At 47.6% G+C, this 20,067-nt stretch overlaps 1 protein-coding gene across 10 annotated transcripts in view; it reads right to left on the reverse strand.

The window, feature by feature from the left end:
• Window positions 1-20,067, reverse strand: part of LOC119970652 (microtubule-associated serine/threonine-protein kinase 4-like) — a 588,463-nt gene that overhangs the window by 351,617 nt on the left and 216,779 nt on the right. For 2 of the 10 annotated variants that reach the window (XM_038805617.1, XM_038805611.1), the window contains exon 1: window positions 10,901-10,927. The exons of the other annotated variants lie outside the window; for them this stretch is intronic. In XM_038805617.1, the coding sequence (XP_038661545.1) occupies window positions 10,901-10,912 (12 nt within the window). In that variant the 5' untranslated portion in view covers window positions 10,913-10,927. Of the gene's footprint in view, window positions 1-10,900; window positions 10,928-20,067 lie in introns of those variants that run through there. 10 annotated transcript variants of the gene reach the window in all.

Raw genomic sequence — 20,067 nt, forward strand, 5'->3', positions numbered from 1 at the left:
TGGACACGGGGTACTCGGCAATCACAATCTCAGACCATGCCCCGCACTGGGTTGACCGACAGGTTAGTGAAGACAGTAATCAGCGTCCTCACTGGAGGCTGAACGTGAGTCTTTTAGCAGACGATGAGGTGTGCGGGCGGCTGAGGAAATGTATTCAGAACTACGTGGAAGTCAACGACACGGGGGAAATTTCGGCAGCGGTGTTCTGGGAGGCATTGAAGGCGGTGGTTGGAGGGGACGGGCCCACAGGGAGAAGGTAGACAGGACAGAGATGGACCGACTGGTAAAGGAGATACTACAGGTCGACAGGAGGTATGCGCAGACCCCAGAGGCAGAGTTTTTAAGAGAATGGCGGAGACTACAGGCAAAGTTTGGCTTATTAACCACAGGGAGGCGGTGGAGCAGCTGAGAAAGGCGAGGGGGGTGATTTATGAGCACGGAGAGAAGGCCAACAGAATGCTGGCACAGCAGCTTAGAAAGAGGGAGGCAGCCAGGGAGATAAGAAAAGTAAAGGATGGAGATGAGAACCTGGTTGGAGACTCAGCAGGAGTGAATAAGGCGTTTAAGGAGTTTTATAGTAGGTTGTATGAGTCGGAACCCCCAACGGGGCCGGAGGGGCTGAGGCACTTCCTCGGTGGGCTGAATTTCCCGACAGTGGACGGGGAGCTGGTAGGAGGGCTGGGGGCCCCGATCAAGATGGAAGAGATAGCGGAGGGTCTGAAGGCCATGCAGTCGGGTAAAGCCCCAGGCCGGACTGGTACCCAGTGGAGTTCTATAAAAAGTTATCTGGGATATTGGGGCCGCTGTTGATGAGGACATTCAGTGAGGCAAGGGAGAGAGTGGTGCATCCTCCGATAATGTCACAGGCCAAAATTTTGCTGATCCTGAAGCCGGAGCTGTGTGGGTCCTACAGGCCGATATCCCTATTGAATGTGGACGCCAAACTGCTGGGCAAAATTTTAGGATTGAGGATTATGTTCCGGACGTTATTGGGGAGGACCAGAAGGGGTTTGTTAAGGGAAGGCAGTTGGTGGCCAATGTAAGAAGGCTATTAAACTTGATCATGATGCCCCCGGAAGGTAGGGAGGCGGAGGTAGTGGTCGCAATGGACGCAGAGAAGGCCTTAAATCGAGTAGAATCGGAATAACTGTGGTAGGTACTGGGATGGTTCGGATTTGGGCGGGGCTTTATTGACTGGGGAGGTTGCTGTATCAGGCTCCTGTGGCAAGCATACGGACGAATAGGACAACATCGGACTATTTTAGGCCACACCGGGGTATGAGGCAGGATGCCCCCTCTTCCCACTGTTGTTCGCATTAGCCATAGAGCCACTGGCAACTGCACTGAGAGCCTCAAGGGGCTGGAGGGGGCTGGTCTGGGAAGGGGCGGGGATAGAACACAAGAGTCTTGCTTTACGCAGACGACCTGCTCGTGTATGTATCGGACCCAGCAGAGGGGATCGAAGAAATCATGGAGATTCTGGGGGAATTTGGCCGGTTTTTGGGGTATAAACTAAATATGGGGGAAAGTGAGAAGTTTACGGTCCAGGCGAGCGGACAGGAGAGGCGACTAGGGGAGCTGCCGTTTAGTGTGGTAGGGGGAAGCTTTCGGTACCTAGACATCCAAGTGGCGCGGGAATGGGAATGGCTGCACAAACTAAATCTGGTCCGAATAGTGGACCAAATGAAGGAATATTTTCGGAGGTGGGACGCGCTCCCATTGTCACTAGCTGGGAGGGTGCAGACGGTGAAGATGACGGTCCTCCCGAGATTCCTGTTTGTGTTTCAGTGTCTCCCCACCTTTATTCCGCGGTCCATTTTTAAACGGGTCAACAAAGTGATCACTGGCTTTGTATGGGCGGGAAAGACCCCGCAAGTAAAGAAAGGGATGCTGGAGCGGAGCCGGGGAGAGAGCGGGCTGCCGCTGCCAAACTTCAATAACTACTACTGGGTGTGAATATAGCCATGATCAGGAAGTGGGTGGTTGGGGGAGGGTCGGCAAGGGAGCGTATGGAGGCAGCTTCATGTAAGCTTAGGGCCTCTGCCGTTCCCGCCGGCACGGTACTCCACCAGCCCATTGTGGTGGCGGCACTGAGAGTCTGTGGGCAATGGAGGAGATATGTGGGAGCAGAGGGAGCATCGGTCTGGTCCCCAATCTGTAAATAATCACCAGTTTGCCCCGGGGAGGATGGACGGGGGGTTTTGGAGATGGCAGAGAGCAGGGATTGAGAGGATGGGGGGGGGATGTTTATAGAGGGGAGCTTTCCTAGCTTGAGGGAGTTTGAGGAGAAATTTGGATTGGCATGGGGAAATGAATTCAGGTACCTGCAGGTGCGGGACTACGTACATAGGCAGGTTTCAACCTTCCTGCTCCTACCGCTAAGGGGGATTCAGGACAGGGTAGTTTACAGAGGGTGGGTGGGAGAAGGGAGGGTCTCTGACATTTACAAGGAACTTATGGGGTCAGAGGAGACGCAGACTGAGGAGCTGAAGTGCAAGTGGGACGAGGAGTTGGAAGGAGAGATGGAGGATGGTCTATGGGCGGACGCGTTGAGTAGAGTCAACACGTCCGCAACATGTGCCAGGCTCAGCCTGATACAATTCAAGGTATTCATTGGGCTCACATGACAGTGGCCCAGCTGAGCAGGTTCTTTGGGGTAGAAGACAGGTGTGCAAAGTCAGCGGGAGGACCAGCGAACCATGTCCACATGTTCTGGACATGTCCGAAGCTTAAGGGATTTTGGCAGGGGTTTGCAAATGTCATGTCCACGGTGTTAAAAACAAGGGTGGCGCTGAGTCCAGAGGTGGCGATTTTCGGGGTGTCGGAAGACCCGGCAATCCAGGAGGAGAAAGAGGCAGATGTTCTGGCCTTTGCTTCCCTGGTAGCCCGGAGACGGATATTATTAGCTTGGAGGGACTCAAAGCCCCCAAAGTCGGAGGCCTGGCTATCGGACATGGCTAGCTTTCTCTGTCTGGAGAATATCAAGTTCGCCTTGAGAGGGTCAATGTCAGGGTTCGCCCAGAGGTGGCAACCGTTCGTCGACTTCTTTGCAGAAAACTAATCGTCAGTGGGGGGGGGAAGAGTTTAGTTTCGAGTAGGGGGTTAATAAAGGTGGGACCTGTTAAGGGAGGAAGACGGCTTTTGCACTATGTTTATAGATTCATGTACATTGTTTATTTTGTTGTTGTTGTCAATATCGCAATATCAAATCACTGAGTCTGCACCGACCCACTTAAGCCCCTCACTTCCACCCTATCCCCGTAACCCAATAACCCCTCCTAACCTTTTTGGACACTAAGGGCAATTTATCCCAAACATGATTGCTAGGCTCCTTTCTCTATCTGTACATAACTGCTTTCGGCTTTATTCAACATTCTGGATGCAAAGGCTTCTCTTCACCTATCGTCATGATGTGGGAAACCACCAGCCCAGCACCATAGGATCACATGCCAACTGCAGGGTTAAGTTCGGATCAAAATGCGTCAGAACATCGGACTTGAGCAGCGCCTGCATGGTTTGCATATATGTTCACTCATATTGATTCTCCCACTTCCACTTTTAATTTTGACCCAGCAGATTATTCAAGGATTTTAGTAGTAGTAATTTAGTAACCCAAAGAAAGATCGAAGTTGGTTAACAATTTGAGGTGCGGGTGCCTCGATAATAGCTTTGACCTTCGAAGGCGACTTCCGCAGTCCCTCAGCAACGTCGATTACTTGTCCCAGATACTCCATTGTAGATTGTAAAATTTCCCATTTGTCTTCTGAATCCATAACCTTCTAACCTCTGAAGTGTGGCATCTAGGTTGCGGAGATGTTCTTCCTCGGTCTTTTTAGGGCAGCACGGTAGCACAAGTGGATAGCACTGTGGCTTCACAGCGCCAGGGTCCCAGGTTCGATTCCCCGCTGGGTCACTGTCTGTGTGGAGTCTGCACATCCTCCCCGTGTCTGTGTGGTTTTCCTCCGGGTTATCCAGTTTCCTCCCACAGTCCAAAGACAAGCAGGGTAGGTGGGTTGGCCATGATAAATTGCACTTAGTGTCCAAAAAGGTTAGGAGGGGTTATTGGGTTACGGGGATAGGGTGGAAGTGAGGGTTTAAGTGGGTCGGTGCAGACTCAATGGGCCGAATGGCCTCCTTCTGCACTGTATGTTCTATGTTCTTCCAGGGTATCATCCAGGCAATACTGGACTCCGCTTAACCCACTTAAAATTTGGCCCGTAGCCTGTTGGAACAATGTCGGAGCTGAAGTCATGCCAAACGGGGCTTTTCTGTATCGAAATAACCCTTTGTGTGTCACAACCATCAGGAACAGTTGTGAATCCTGATCCACATTCATTTGTAGATATGCTTGGCTGAGATTGATCTTTGGCCTCCGACCAACCCCGTGAACAGGTCATCAATCAGTTGTAGAGGGAATTGTTCCGCACGAGAACATGACTATTAGTAACTTTGAAATCACCACAAATTCATAATAATCCATCTTTTTTCATTATAGGTATGATCGGTGTAGCCCATTCACACACATTAACAGGTTTTAGGCTCCAGGCTTGACCAGTCGCTCCAATTCTACCTCTACTTTAAGTCGGATTGCATAAAGCACCAACCTAGCCTTTAAGCATTTCACTTTACTCTCTTCTTTGACCTTCAACTTCACTGAGGTATCCTTCATATTCCCAGATCACCATGGAAAACAATATTGTGTTTCTTCAGGATTTTGGGTAGGCCTGATTCGGAATCTGTTTACTTCCACCCAATGTAACTTGATCTTTTCCAAACAGGTTCGTCCCATTAATGCAGGATAATTTCCTTTGACTATGTGCAAGGACATATCTGCGGTCTGTCCATCCAATTATACTGTCACATCAATATGGCCCCTCAGCGGAACCACTTCTCCAGTGTAAGTTTTTAACACTATCTTTGAGCATTTGAGAGAGAGATGTCAAAGCTTTTCTTCATAAACAGTCTCTGGTACCAGTGAGACGGCTGCCCCAGTATCCATCCCCATTTTTACCGGCTGTCCATCCAGCAATGCAGTGGCCCAAAACCAATTGTAGCACCAAGCAATAGCTCGTACATTTAATGACAGTTCACCCTCGGACTGTGAATCGGGTCTCTCCTCACCTCCTTTTTGTACTACATTAACACTTTTCCTTTATCTTGGTTTATTTGGCTTGGTTTACTTTTTACAACTTTTACCTGAAGCATTCAATGTGGTCCCTTTTCCTGCAATTTCTGCACATGATGTCTTTGCACCAACAATCTGCTGCTGAGTGTACAATTTTAGCACACCTATGGCAAGTGCGAGTACGTGTTAGTGTTCCACTTTCGGCTGACATCTTGCGAAGTATTGTGTCTGAACGCAATCGGCCTTCCTGCAAGTGAACCCTTGGAAAGCACTCAGAGCCTGCGGGCAATGTGTTCGCGGACATCTTCAACCTGTTCCTTCTCCGTTGGAGGTCCCCACCTGCTTCAAGAAGGCCACCATCATATCGATGCCAAACATGAACCAGGCAACGTTCCTCAATGACTATTGTCCGGTGGCCCTCACATCAGTCGTAATGAAGTGCTTCGAGAGGGTGGTCATGAAGCATATCAACTCCATACTCCCAGGATGCCTAGATCCACTGCAATTCGCATACCGCTGCATCCGATCCACAGCAGACGCCATCTCCCTGACCCTACACTCATCCCTGAGGCATCTAGACAACAAGGACTCCTACGCCAGACTCTTATTTATTGACTACAACTCCGCCTTCAACACCATAATCCCAGCCAAGCTCAGATCAAAGCTCCAAAACCTAGGACTTGGCTCCTCACTCTTCAACTGGATTCTCAGCTTTCTGACCCACAGACCACAATCAGTAAGAATAAACAATGACACCTCTTCCACGATAGTCCTCAATATCGGGGCCCCACAAGGCTACATACTTAGCCCCCTATTATACTCCCTACACACACACGACTGCGTGGAAAAATTTGGTTCCAACTCCATCTACAAGTTTGCTGACGACATGACCATAGTGGTTCGGATCTCGAATGGGCTAGTTTAGCACACTGGGCTAAATCGCTGGCTTTTAAAGCAGACCAAGGCAGGCCAGCAGCACGGTTCAATTCCCGTACCAGCCTCCCCGAACAGGCGCCGGAATGTGGCAACTAGGGGCTTTTCACAGTAACTTCATTGAAGTCTACTCGTGACAATAAGCGATTTTCACTTAATTTCATAACGACGAGTCAGAATACGGGAGGGAGATAGAGAACCTAGTGGAGTGGTGTAACGACAACAATCTCTCCCTCAATGCCAGCAAAACTAAAGAGCTGGTCATTGACTTCAGGAAGCAAAGTACTGTACATACCCCTGTCTGCATCAAAGAACAAAGAAGAGCAAAGAAAAATTACAGCACGGGAACTAGCCCTTCGGCCCTCCAAGCCTGCGCCAATCCAGATCCTCTATCTAAAACTGTTGCCTATTTTCTAAGGTTCTGTATCCCTCTGCTCCCTGCCCATTCAGGTATCTGTATAGATACATCTTAAATGACGCTATCGTGCCCGCCTCTACCACCTTCACCGGCAATGCGTTCCAGGCACCCACCACAATCTGCGTAAAGAACTTTCCACGTATATCTCCCTGAAACTTTTCCCCTCTCACCTTGAACTCGTGACCCCTAGTAATTCAGTCCCTCGCTCTGGGAAAAAGCTTCTTGCTATCCACCCTGTCTATACCTCTCATGATTTTGTAGACCTCAATGAGGTCCCCCCTCAACCTCTGTCTTTCTAATGAAAGTAACCCTAATCTACTCAACCTCTCTTCATTGCTAGTGCCCTCCATACCAGGCAACATCCTGGTGAACCTCCTCTGGACCCTCTCCAAAGCATCCACATCCTTTTGGTAATGTGGCGACCAGAACTGTACGCAGTATTCCAAATGTGGCCGAACCAAAGTCTTATACAACTGTCACATGACCTGCCAACTCTTGTACTCAATACCCCTTCCGATGAAGGAAAGAATGCCGTATGCCTTCTCGACCACTCTATCGACCTGCGCAGCCACCTTCAGGGTACAATGGACCTGAACACCCTGATCTCTCTGTACGTCAATTTTCCCCAGGGCTTTTCCATTTACCATATACCAAATCAACGGAGCCAAGGTGGAGATGGTTAGCAGCTTCAAATTCCATGGTGCGCACATCACCAAAAATCTGTTTTAGTCAACACATGTCAACGCTACCACCAAGAAAGCACAACAGCGCCTTTACTTCTTTAGGAAACTAAGGAAATTTGACATGTCCACGTGACTCTTACCAAATTTTACAGATGCACCATAGAAAGCATCCTATCTGGCTGCATCACAGCCTGGTATGGCAACTGCCCAGCCCAAGACCGCAAGAAACATCAGAGAGTCGTGAACACAGCCCAGTCTACCACACAAACCTGCCTCCCATCCACTGACTCCATCTACACCTCCCGCTGCCTGGGGAAAGTGGGCAGCATAATCAAAGACCCTCCCACCCGGCTTACTCACTCTTCCAACTTCCTCCATTGGACAGAAGATACCAAAGTCTGAGAACAGGCACAAACAGACTCAAAAACAGCTTCTTCCCCGCTGTTACCAGACTCCTAAACGACCCTATTACGGACTGACCTGATTAATACCACACTTCTGTATACTTCATCCGATGCCGGTGTCTATGTATTTACATTGTGTACCTTGTGTTGCCCAATTATGTATTTTCTTTTCATGTAATAAATGATCTGTTTGAGCTGCTCACAGAAAACTACTTTTCACTGTACCTCGGTACATGTGACAATAAACAAATTCAATTCAACCCAACTGCTGAGCTTCTTTGACTTCCAATTGCATTTATACAGCAGCCTCCAAGGTTTTCTTTAAAGTCAGGCTGCTTCCGGTTAACAGCTGCTTTTGAATTGCCTCGCTCTTCAACCCACTAGCATGCCTCGGATGGTATCGTCTAATACATCCCCAAATTCGCACTGTTCAGCCAATCTTTTCAGTGTAGCTACAAAACTGTGCAATTGACTCCCCTTCTTCTTGGTTTCGCTTACACCCCCCCCCCCCCCCCCCCAAGGCTCTGGAATGTTGGGACTTTTATATCTGCTGTTATCTTATTAGTTTGAACAAAATAGTCAAATTGTTTTCTATATAAGCCCCATTGCATTGTATTCTGATCAAGTGGTTCCACGGCGCCAATACCACCTGCCAGTTTTCCCTATGGAAGGACCTACGTGTGCACAATGTGCCACAAATGTTTAGCACTAATTTGCTTCCTTTCTCGCAAAACAAGGCAGAACCTGAGCCCAGTCTGTTTTCTTCTGCGTTTTACAACATCCCCAACTCTAGATTTGTTGCTGCAGAGTAATTGCTACTCACGGCTACAGAGTTTGTTTCGGGCGGAAGGAGTGGTGAGCTTCTCTGCAAAGTTACTGTCTTCACATTTTGTGGGTTTTTTTCCCCCTCCGGATATCTGCAACGCTGGTTTGACTCCTCTCCGCCAGCTTTTGTGGGGTGAAAATTTTGATTACTTTTATTACACTTATATTTTCTTTTGTGTTTTCTTCAAGTGGCTGCAATCGTTCGGCTTCCTCGTCACTAGTTTTTTTACTACGGCATTCGCAAGATTGAATGCAGGAGGCATTTGGAGGTTCAACAAAAACTAAGGGTGTAATTCTCCGCTCCCGGGAAAAGTCGGGAAGACCGTAGTGAACTCGGCCGAGGCCGCTCCTCTCACCGTATTCACCCCCACCCGGGGGGCTAGGAGCAGCGCTCCGGTATTCCCGGGGGCCGGGAAGCGTCAAGGCGGTGCGCCGAGAATGACGCGACGGCGGCGCCTATGTGACGTCAGCCGCGCATGCGCAGGTTGGCCGGCTCCAACCTGCGCATGCGCGGCTGACGTCACAACGGCTGACGGCTCAAACCCACGCATGCGCGGTGGCCGTCTTCCCCTCCGCTGCCCCGCAAGACGTGGCGGCTTGATCTTGCGGGGCGGCGGAGGGGAAAGAGTGCGTCCCGTTGAGACGCCGGCTCGGTGCGTCCTGCGATCGGTGCCCACCGATCGTCGGGCCAGTCCCCTCCCGAGCATGGCCGTGGTGCTCACTCCCCTCTCCGCCCCCCACAAGCCACAAACGGGCCTCAAACTTTGCCGCCCATGTTCACGACGGCGGCAACCAGATGTGGTTGCCGCCATCGTGAAACGGTCGCGAACGGCAGGCCGCTCTGCCCATCCGGGTCGGAGAATCGCCGGTCGCCATGAAAAACGGCGAGCGGTGATTCTTCCGAGCGGGGGGTGGGGGAATCGCGGGGGGCGCCGGGGGGGGGGGGGCGTGAAATGAGTCGCCCGGCCCTCCCGCGATTCTCCCACCCGGCGTGGGGAGCGGAGAATCGTGCCCTAAGAGTTTGAAGCAGAATTAACATATTCAATGATAATAATTCTTTTCATTATCCTTACATGGGATGTGAGTGTCACTGGCAAGGCCAGCATTTGTTGCCCATCCCCAATTCCCTTGAACTGAGACCATTTCAAAGGGCAGTTCAGAGTCAATCTCATTGCCGTGGGTCAGGAGTCACATGTAGGCCAGACCGGGTCAGAATGGCAGATTTCCTTCCCTGAAGGACATCAGTGAACAAGATGGGTTCATACAACAATCAATGATAGTTTCGTGGTTACCATTACTGAGACAAGCTTTAATTCCAGATTTATCAACAGAATTCAAATTCCACCAGCTGCCATGGTGGGATTTACAATCCTATGCATGAAACAACATGGCATAGGACTAAAAATTACTTTTTTTTCCTACTTGAAAGCATTAATTCCACACCGTTGATTCCACACCGTGTTATCCTGTCCACTCTCCTAGCTAAAACTAATTCAGTCTATTTACCAAAATAATTGCATTAAAACAGAAGAACACAGCAGGAAACAGTATAAATACTAGAAGGGAATAAAGATTGAATCGCATAATAAAAGTGCGAGTCTCTTCCTTAAAATGAGGTTCTTGTACAGTCTAATATTGAAACCTTTAGTCAGCACCAACCTTTGCAAATTTTCTAAAGAAACGAAATTTCATGAGAGAGGCAATATTCTTTACATTTCAAAGATGCAAAGGAATTTCTGGGGTTTTTTTTTTCCATAAATTTAAAGTATCCAATCCTTTTCTTTTCCAAATTAAGGGGCAATTTAACCTGGCCAATCCACCTACCCTGCACATATTTATGTTGTGGGGGTGAGGCCCACGCAGACACGGGGAGAATGTGCAAACTCCACACGGACAGTAACGCGGGGCTGGGATCGAACCCGGGTCCTCAACGGCGTGAGGCAGCAGTGCTAATAAATGCGCCATGGTGCGGCCAAATGTCTGCTGTTATTGAGGAAAAACACACGCAAAGAATGCCACTAGATTTCCTGCATGACCACAGCGGCACTTAACGTACCCGACTGATTAAAAAGTGCATTGACGCACCCTGAGGCAGTGAAGGATGCTGAAACGGCCGACTCTTTTCCTTCTCTTTCTAACTCTAGCTCTGCTAGGTTGTCAGATGTCAACATCTCCAGATAACTTGGCATAAGTCATGCAGAAGCACCACACACAGGATTTTAACCATCTGAAAGCATTCTTCGCCTTACAAAATTTTGGTCCATCTTTAGTTCCTTATAAAAGGGCATGTTCCCAGTTACCTCACAATTACACATGATTTTGTTAAAACCTCTCTTTAAAAACCACCCCATCATTCCAAAATTTCAGTATAAATTTTACATACGGCTAAGCTGCGAACTCAATGAAGTGATTTAAATTCTTTGTCAAATAACTCATTTGTCCAGTTATGGTTATATATACCTGGTCTTCCTCCCCCATTGTATACACACATTAATATCTGTTCCATAAGTACCTTGAAGCTCATTTATCTCCGTCATTGATATTTGCTCCACTTGGTACATTTTCTATCACAGTTTCTGCTTCAGCGGCCAAAGAGTGTCATGTGTAGTGAATGGCTGGAAAAAAATATTAAATATTGGGCAGTAATGACGTTCAAATCCACCTCTTGAAAAATTTCATACTGCCACTGTCAGTTTTATAAATTACAAGTGATTAGAGAGCGCTAAGGGACAAGACACAGTAATTTGCCGCATTGTGTTATGCCCCACTGATATGCAATTTATATAAATCCTGTCTTTTTCGATTGAAAAAAGCACTTTTTCCAAATAGAAATATTACAGAATTATAATGATTTGACTGAAAGTCATTTGTTTCATTTAACACGATACAAATTGAACTCTTAATTACTGATAAATTCTACCATAAATCAACAAAATTGGGTAGTTGATTGTGAGCTTCAAGGTATTTAGGGGCAGCAGGGTAGCATGGTGGTTAGCATAAATGCTTCACAGCTCCAGGGTCCCAGGTTCGATTCCCGGCTGGGTCACTGTCTGTGTGGAGTCTGCACGTCCTCCCCCTGTGTGCGTGGGTTTCCTCCGGGTGCTCCGGTTTCCTCCCACAGTCCAAAGATGTGCGGGTTAGGTGGATTGGCCATGCTAAAATTGCCCGTAGTGTCCTAATAAAAGTAAGGTTAAGGGGGGGGTTGTTGGGTTACGGGTCTAGGGTGGATACGTGGGTTTGAGTAGGGTGATCATGGCTCGGCACAACATTGAGGGCCGAAGGGCCTGTTCTGTGCTGTACTGTTCTATGTTCTATGTTCTATGATTAATTGTTGCACCACAATCTCCTCCCACGTATAATCCACAAATCCTTTGCAACTTTTGTTTGCATGGTACTCACCAATGAGGACATGTCCCAGCACTTAATAAGAATAAAGGTTCTAAGGACAAGAGAGATGAAGGACAAGTGAGATTGAAGCATGGTGAAGATATGGGCTTTCCAGTGCCTTTTGAATGAATTGAGCAAAACAGTCTTAGGGGTCAGTTAGCTCAGTTGGCTGGACAGCTGGTTTATGATGCGGACTAATGTCAACATCACAGGTTCAATCCCGGTGCCGGCTGAGGTTATTCATGAAGGCCCTGCCTTCTCAACCTTGCCCCTCATCTGAGGAGTAATGACCCTCAGGTTAAATCAGCACCAGTCAAATCTCTCAAAAGGGGAGAACAGCCTATAGTCCTCTGGGATTGTGGTGACATTTACACTTTTTAACTCAGTGAGAGCTTTTTATTGAACAGACATGAAAATGTTTGTCTCCAGAGGCAGCCTCATGGCATAATCACAGGACTATGGCAAACCAGTTAGTCGGGGATTACAGTATTTCATTTCCCAAACCAAAACATCCCCTTTTTCATCAATAGAAAAATAATTCAAACATTCCACAAGACCAAAAGACCATACATCCCCACTTGCCCAGTGAATAAACAACACATTTGCATGCCCGATCCTGTATGGCTGCGAGTTGTCCAGGTTGTCCCTTCTATACGCACTGTAATCCTGTAGAACATTTACCTTTGCCTCGTGCATTTCATTGCACGGAAATGGTCAGCAACCATTTTGTGGTTTGCTTGAATACTGTCTCCCCATCTCTGGGGTCTTTTGCTGCTCTTTGTGTTGGCACATTCAGAGTTACAAGCCCAACCTTTAGACGTGCTCCAGCTAAGATGAGTGGCCATTGCCTTCCATCTATCATTTAGAACTTAATATCATCCTTCTTGCCATTGCATCGGGCTGTCAGAATAATTTGTCCTCTCAGTATGAATCTTGTGCCATTATAGAGCCTCGTGGGTTTAGTTTGCAGATCATCATGTTGAGCCACTTCACACAAATCTGGGACGGTCACTATGTTGCAATACACACGTGTGTATTTGACACTTTTTTGCTTGATACTCTCCCTCCTTGTTGAGCATTATATAACAGGCACAAACCATTTGTCGCCTAGAGTCTTGGCTGAATCTGTTGAATCGTGGTTGAATCGTGTATAGTTCTTCATCAAACTCATCTGCAGAAATCTGCCCATGGCCATCTGTATATACTTGTTTTGCTTTCTGCTGGTCAAGCACTTGTGTATAAAATTATTTGACTTCTTGCAAAACACTGCATCCCTAACGCTGAGTGGTCCTTCTTTTCCTGTCCTCCGCAGTATTTGCTTCCTGCACGTTGTCTGTGATTGCTCATTTCTTATTGCTTGGACTGCCCCTCAGCATAATGTACCTTCTAGTTTGCTCTGCCATGCATATGCTCTAGCTGTTGTTTCACAGCTTGCACATTTCAACAGTCTGATCACTTTCTTTAGCTTTAGTTTAATCTTTCAGCAGGTTTTCTCCCACCGAGGGGTCTCGCACGCCTAAGACCAATCTATCTTTAATCAGATCATCTAGCTGCATTACGACCATGTACAGTACCAGTCAATGGTCTCATTTTCACTCTGAACTCTAGTGTTGAATGCATAACGTTTTGAGGCATATCAAGATGATCAGAGCATTAGATAGGGTGGACAGTGAGAGCCTTTTTCCTCGGATGGTGATGGCTAGCACGAGGGGGCATAGCTTTAAATTGAGGGAGATAAATATAGGACAGATATCAGAGGTAGGTTCTTTATTCAGAGAGTAGTAAGGGCGTAGAATAACCTGCCTGCAACAGTAGTGAACTCGCCAATTTAAGGGCATTTAAATGGTCATTGGATAAACATGTGGATGATAAGGGAATAATGTAGATGGGCTTTAGAGTGGTTTTACAGGTCGGCGCAACATCGAGGGCCAAAGGGCCTGTACTGCGCTGTTATGTTCTATGTTCATATGCAGCATTCATTCAGAGTTCAGAATGTACATTCAGGGCTTTCAAAATCTCTGTTGTAGTAGTCCCTCCAAAGTAGCGTTAGCAGTGTACCTATTCTTTTTGGTTCAGGTTTGTTAACTAAGCCTCATAGTTTTACCATTGTAAGTGGAAAAACTTAGTTTTGCCATGCATCATTTTTCAATTTGACTAGAGATGGGATTGGAATATATACTGCAGCCAGTTTTACTCACAGTAATTTCCTTGCAGCCTCTGTCTGTGTTTTCTTTGCCCTTTTTCCTCTGTAGCCAGTAATTTCACTTGTAGCCCTTGCATGCATTTTATGATGATACAAGACCAGACCCCAACAGTGGCTAGGATACTGGACAGAAACTTTAAACTCAAATGTTTTATTTCAATTTTGAAAGACCGTGAGGAAAAGATACTTGGCTCTCAGAGTGATTCCATGAAGAAATAGGGATATGGTACAGTATCTGCTTTATAGACTGTTAATCTTTTAACTGAACTGCAGAGAATAACCAGCCTGATTTGTGATCGCAGCTTCATCCAGAACTGCACTGGCCTGCTTTTCCTACAAAATGTCTGATATCTTAGCTCCATCTAGTAAGCCAGGTCTGCAGCACATTACCAAGTTGAAACCTAATTAACTCCACAAGGTATCCTCTTAATCAAATTAAAATTCCATTCGCGCAAGCTTTTACGATACTTTAATTGCACCCCGGTTCCCAAAATATACTTGCCTTTCAAACACACTCTAACCCAGGCACTTCCTGGACCAATAATTGCCTTTAATAAACCTGAAATTCCTACATTCATCACACCTCCCCTCTTAAAAGGAATGAACCCGCTATATATAAAGATGACTTGATTTTTCAAAAGCCTTTTAACTCAAAACATTTCTCATTACTAACGAAAAATAATACTCTAAAGATACATCTCATATTACATTTAAACATGCAAATGTAAACATGTGTATCGTCCATTTTATTCTTTCCTTTCCACGTTCGAATGTCCCAGTCATCTCACACTTCAAAGTCGTGATAAAGCATCAGCAATCATGTTTTCTCTTCTTGCTACATGTATAGTTTTTTTCAAAAGCTAAATGGTTGAAACAATAAACTCCAACTGGACAGTTTAGCATTTTGTTTCTTAAAGTTTTCCAAAACCTTAATGGATTATGGTCTGAATATATAATTATCTCCGAGCAACATAAATTTCAAAATGTTGGAACACGAATACCAAACTCAATGGGCGAAATTCTTCGTCTCGCCACACCGCAAACGCAAGCCACTATTGGGCAGGGAATCCGGCGTCCAGTCAAAATCGAGGTCTATGCTCAGCGCCAATTTAGGCACCATGGCCTGGTCCCTCAAAGGTGGTGATAACGAGGTTTGCGCCCTGTGCTGGTATGCAAAACAGGCATTTGCATGCCTTTAAATGTGATTAGCGGGTTGGACACAGCCCGAGAGTTTTCAATGGTTTTTGTGATTTTTTTCGCCCCCCTCCGCAGCTGCGGAAAACCCATTGAAAACTCTCGGGCTTTCTGGGGGGGGGTAGCTGCTGAGCCGGAGGCTGTAGTGGGTAGTGACTTGGGTGTCAAGTCTTTGGATCTGTGTCCCCCTCGGGATTGGAGTGGCCTGGCTCGGACCGCCAATTGCTCCAATCGCTCTTTTAAATGCACCCCTTTGGTATTACTTACGGGCTCCTGGCTGCTCACACTGATGAGTGCTGCCTGTGTCCTTTAAATACTGAAAACGCCTCTGGTCGTCTGGGAGGTCACCCAGGCCGCCCCTCTGTACACCCTCATACCCAGCTGTGTCAACAAGAGCCAAGCTCAATCAAGAGCCCACCGCGTGTTGGCTGTCCTCAGAAGCACTTCCACACTGCAGGGGAAGCAGGGGATCAGCAGAGCTCACCCCAACCAAAGGACACCTGCACCAAAGCCTTTGGAACCCTCCCTGGTTCTCTGACCTTCTCAGGGCAGAGGACTCACAAGTAACTCCCAACCCCTCCTGATCACCAGCTGACTCCTCCTGGTGAGACTGGGCAATGCTGACTGCCTCTGTCACCATCTCGTAGGCAATGTTCAGGAGGGCAGGCTCAAATCTGCAGCCCATACTGCGGAAGCAGGTGTCCCTCTGTTATGGATCCACCTCAAACTCCTGACCACAGGGGGCAGTCCTCTCTGAGCCACCTTGGTGCCTGCAGTGAGTGTGTGGTAAGAGGAGCACTTAAAATCAGGCTCTTTGTTGCTCACACCAGCCCCAGCGGTTAGACTGCCCATTGTGCTGGGAAGTGCTCGGAATTTGTATTAGCAGAGTGCTGACCCTTTAGCATGTCCTGAATTGCTCCACAAATAACGCCCCCAAAGGGAACGTGAGCCACACGTAATTCAGTCCCAGCGTCAACACCAAATTTTTCCAGAGAATCACGCCCCAAGTTCTTTTGTGGGGGGGTTTTCAGGGAGCTTCCCACCGCTATTCAACGACACTTAAGTGATTTCTTTTGGGCCCTGGGGAGTTTCGCACCCGTTTAGCCCAGACTGTTTTTTTAGCACCGGGAAGCTGAACTCAGGGATCAGGCTGCCATTTTAAAAGGGTGCCCCGACCTCTAAGTGACCTTGTGGGTCGTCCTGTCCCCCTCAACCATGGGCAATGCACCCTTCACATATGGGCATTATCCCACACCCCCCAAGTGAAGACACCCCGTTATAGGGTCCCTGGGGGTCTCTCCTCTTCAGCCCCCCCCAAACCCCTTTACAGCAACCCCTCCCTTCCAGAAGCCTCAGCCACCACCCCCCCAACCTCCCAGAAGCCCCTACCTACCTATCCTGCACTCCTCACCCTTCAAACCCTCCTCCACACTCATTTCATGGGCATAGCCCCCCTCGGCCCCTGACCCTTGGGATTGCCACCCTGGCACTCGTGAGAAAGGGAGGGGGTGCTGTAAGGGGGTTTGAGTGCACTGACTCTGTCCACTCGGGGTCTCTGACGGCCGGGGAGACCCCCCCCCCCCCCGACCCGACCCCCCACCTCCCCCGGCCGGGGGCAATTCGGTCTGGTCCATGTTTGTGTGGACCAGCACTGATCGGTGCCTGGCTGCAGCCTCCCTGGGGAGTCCGGAGAATGGATCCAGGGCAGGTAGGTCGTAAGTAGGTTTACAACCTACTTCTGTGAGTGCCATTCAGTCCCGCCCCTTTTGGACAGAGTTCCGACTCTTGACGTCTCGCGGGATTTCAGTGAACTCCCGCGAGGCAGAGGCTGTCGGGAGGCTCGCGAGAGGGCTTTCCTGGGATTATCCGGCTATGTTGTGCTCTCCCTGGGATTATCCGGCTATGTTGTGCTCCCCCTGGGATTATCCGGCTATGTTGTGCTCCCCCTGGGATTATCCGGCTATGTTGCGCTCCCCCTGGGATTATCCGGCTATGTTGTGCTCCCCCTGGGATTATCCGGCTATGTTGTGCTCTCCCTGGGATTATCCGGCTATGTTGTGCTCCCCCTGGGATTATCCGGCTATGTTGTGCTCTCCCTGGGATTATCCGGCTATGTTGCGCTCCCCCTGGGATTATCCGGCTATGTTGCGCTCCCCCTGGGATTATCCGGCTATGTTGTGCTCCCCCTGGGATTATCCGGCTATGTTGTGCTCTCCCTGGGATTATCCGGCTATGTTGCGCTCCCCCTGGGATTATCCGGCTATGTTGTGTTCGCGCTTGAGCGCAACACGACCAGAGAATCGCGCCGTTAGTCTCTCAAACGGAGAATTTCACCCAAAGACTCCTTCTCGACGGTCAAATATCTCTGGTTGCTCTCCCACATTTAACTTACTTTAAATTTGATGTCATCTAATATTCAGCTGGCCCTGTCCTAACTCTCATCAAGTCACATTTGCCTATCACATGTTCTCGCTGACCTACACTGGCGACCCGTTAAGCAACACCTCAATTTTAAAATTCTCATCCTTGTTTCCAAATCCCTCCATGGCCTTACTCCTCCCTACCCCCATAATCTCCTCAGAACCCACAACCCTCCGATACATCTGCAGTTCTCGTATATGGGCCTTGAACGCGCCCAATTTTAATCGTTCCAGCATTGTTAGCCTTGCCTTCAGCCGGCTTGCCTCTCCCATAACCTCTTACCTTTTCTACCTCAATTTTCTCCTTTAAAACACTCTTCAAACCAATCTCTTTAACAAAGCTTTTGGTTACCTGTCCTAATATCGTCAATGTCAAACTTTGCTTTATAAAGCACCTGTGGGGACCTCGGGATGTTTCATTATGTTAAAGGCGCTGTATAAATACAAGTTGTCATTGCTACTAAAAAGGCTGATCAAGCAGCCACAGAGTTTCACAGGTGCCAAGAACCAAACAGATGGCTGTGGCATCCCCACATTGTACTGAAGGAACTGCAACTCAATTAAACAGGAATACAGAGCGAATGGTAGAAACGTAGCAGATTTGCAGTCAATGGTGGGAGTAGAGAGTTGTGGTAATGAATAGAAAAAGTGTTGTATTTTATAATTTTAATTTTAAAACCTAGGTTAAAATGCTTACAGACAGTGGGCTGGAATCTACGCCCCGCCACGCCACATTTCTGCCTCGAGACTCCGGCAGGATTCTCCATTACGCCAGCCAGTCACTGGGGTTTCCCATTGTGGGGCAGCCCCACGCCGTCGGGAAACCCCCCGGGCACCGGCAAAACGGAGAATCCCGCCGGAGGATAATCCCACCCAGTATGTCTGCTGGAGCTGTGATTAAAACTGAGTTTTGCTAAGAGATGTGAAAAGCCATTTTACCCGTTTGCAGATGGGCAGCTAACGTAATGTCATAACAGTTTGAACCCGGCTAAACCAATCAAGGCACATATTGTAACAAGAGACAAAAGAATGAGGTATGCTTTGTGTGCAGCTAGTATAGATAATGGGATGGGCCAGGTCAGTTTGGACTTCCAGGGCTCTAAAATGAGATGATTTTCAGCTTGGTCCTTAAAAAAAGATTTCCCTCTCCGAGGACTCTGCACCAAGATAAGGAAGTAAAACCTGGGTGTCAACTTTATACTTAAGTGGTATTTTAAATATATGGGTGCCTTAATTAGAATGTAGTGGCAGGTTTCAGAAAGCAAGTTAAGATGTTGTACATTTAAAAAAAAATAAACTTAGAGTACCCAATTCTTTTTTCCCCAATTAAGGGGCAATTTAGCGTAGCCAATCGACCTATCCTGCACATCTTTGGGTTGTGGGGATGAGACCCACGCAAACATGGGTAGAATGTGCAAACTCCACATGGATAGTGACCCCAGGCCGGGATCGAACCCGGGTCCTCGGCACTGTGAGGCAGCAGTGCGAACCACTGCGCCACCATGCCACCCCTGACGTTGTATCTTTTAACTGTAAAGTTTTTTATTTGTTATGTGCTTAATTATGTGTTCAAGTTAAAGTTTGTTTTAATATAAATACTGTCTACTGCTCAGTGTTATCACTCCTGTGGTGCAGTAACATTTCTTCAGTTTTACCAAATGCAAATAGTTGGGTTCTAATCAGTGATCTTAACCAAAATTGGCGTTCTGGTCTGGACCCATAGCAGCTGGTTGAAGTTAATATCACAAAGTGGGTGACACGTAGACAATAAAGGGAAGGGGACTAGTAAAGAAATTCTGCGACAGTCACGGGAGTAAAAGTTGGTCAAGCAAATTAAATGCCTGAATTGGGACATACAAGGACCCATAACTTGCCACTCAGCACAAGTTACAACCCAAGAATGGTATCAAGATAGAATCTTACCATTGCGATTGAGGAGAACTGAGTAGTCAACAATGAAATACAATAAGAATCGTGGAAGATATTGTTGAATTGAAATGCTAAGTAGAAGCAATATCTCAAACATAGCTCTTTACAAGTATTCCAATGCTCTGTAGGAAAGGAGCATTATCCATGATGTCAATTTAACCTCAATCTTCATATCATCATCACAGACTACTTGCATAGCGTTTCCTTAGTTATTACAGCATTGAAGTATCATCATACTGTAAACACATATGTGTTCTCTCATCTCTCTCTCTAGAGCATCTATAAAAGGTGCTCCAGGCTGTATCATCTTTAGCTGCTTCATCGATAATCTTCCCTCTGCCAAAAGGTCAGAAGTGGGGATTTTTGCTGACGATGTCACGATGTTCAGCCCTATTCATGACACCTCAGATTCTGAAGCAGTCCATGCAGCAAGACCTGGACAATATTCAGGCTTGGGCTGATAAATGGGCAAGTAACAATCACACCACACAAGTGCCAGGCAATGGGCGTCTCCAACAAGAGAGAACCTAACCATCTCCCCATGAT

Source organism: Scyliorhinus canicula, chromosome 8 (genome assembly GCF_902713615.1).
Source record: "Scyliorhinus canicula chromosome 8, sScyCan1.1, whole genome shotgun sequence".
Taxonomy (NCBI): Eukaryota; Metazoa; Chordata; class Chondrichthyes; order Carcharhiniformes; family Scyliorhinidae; genus Scyliorhinus; species Scyliorhinus canicula.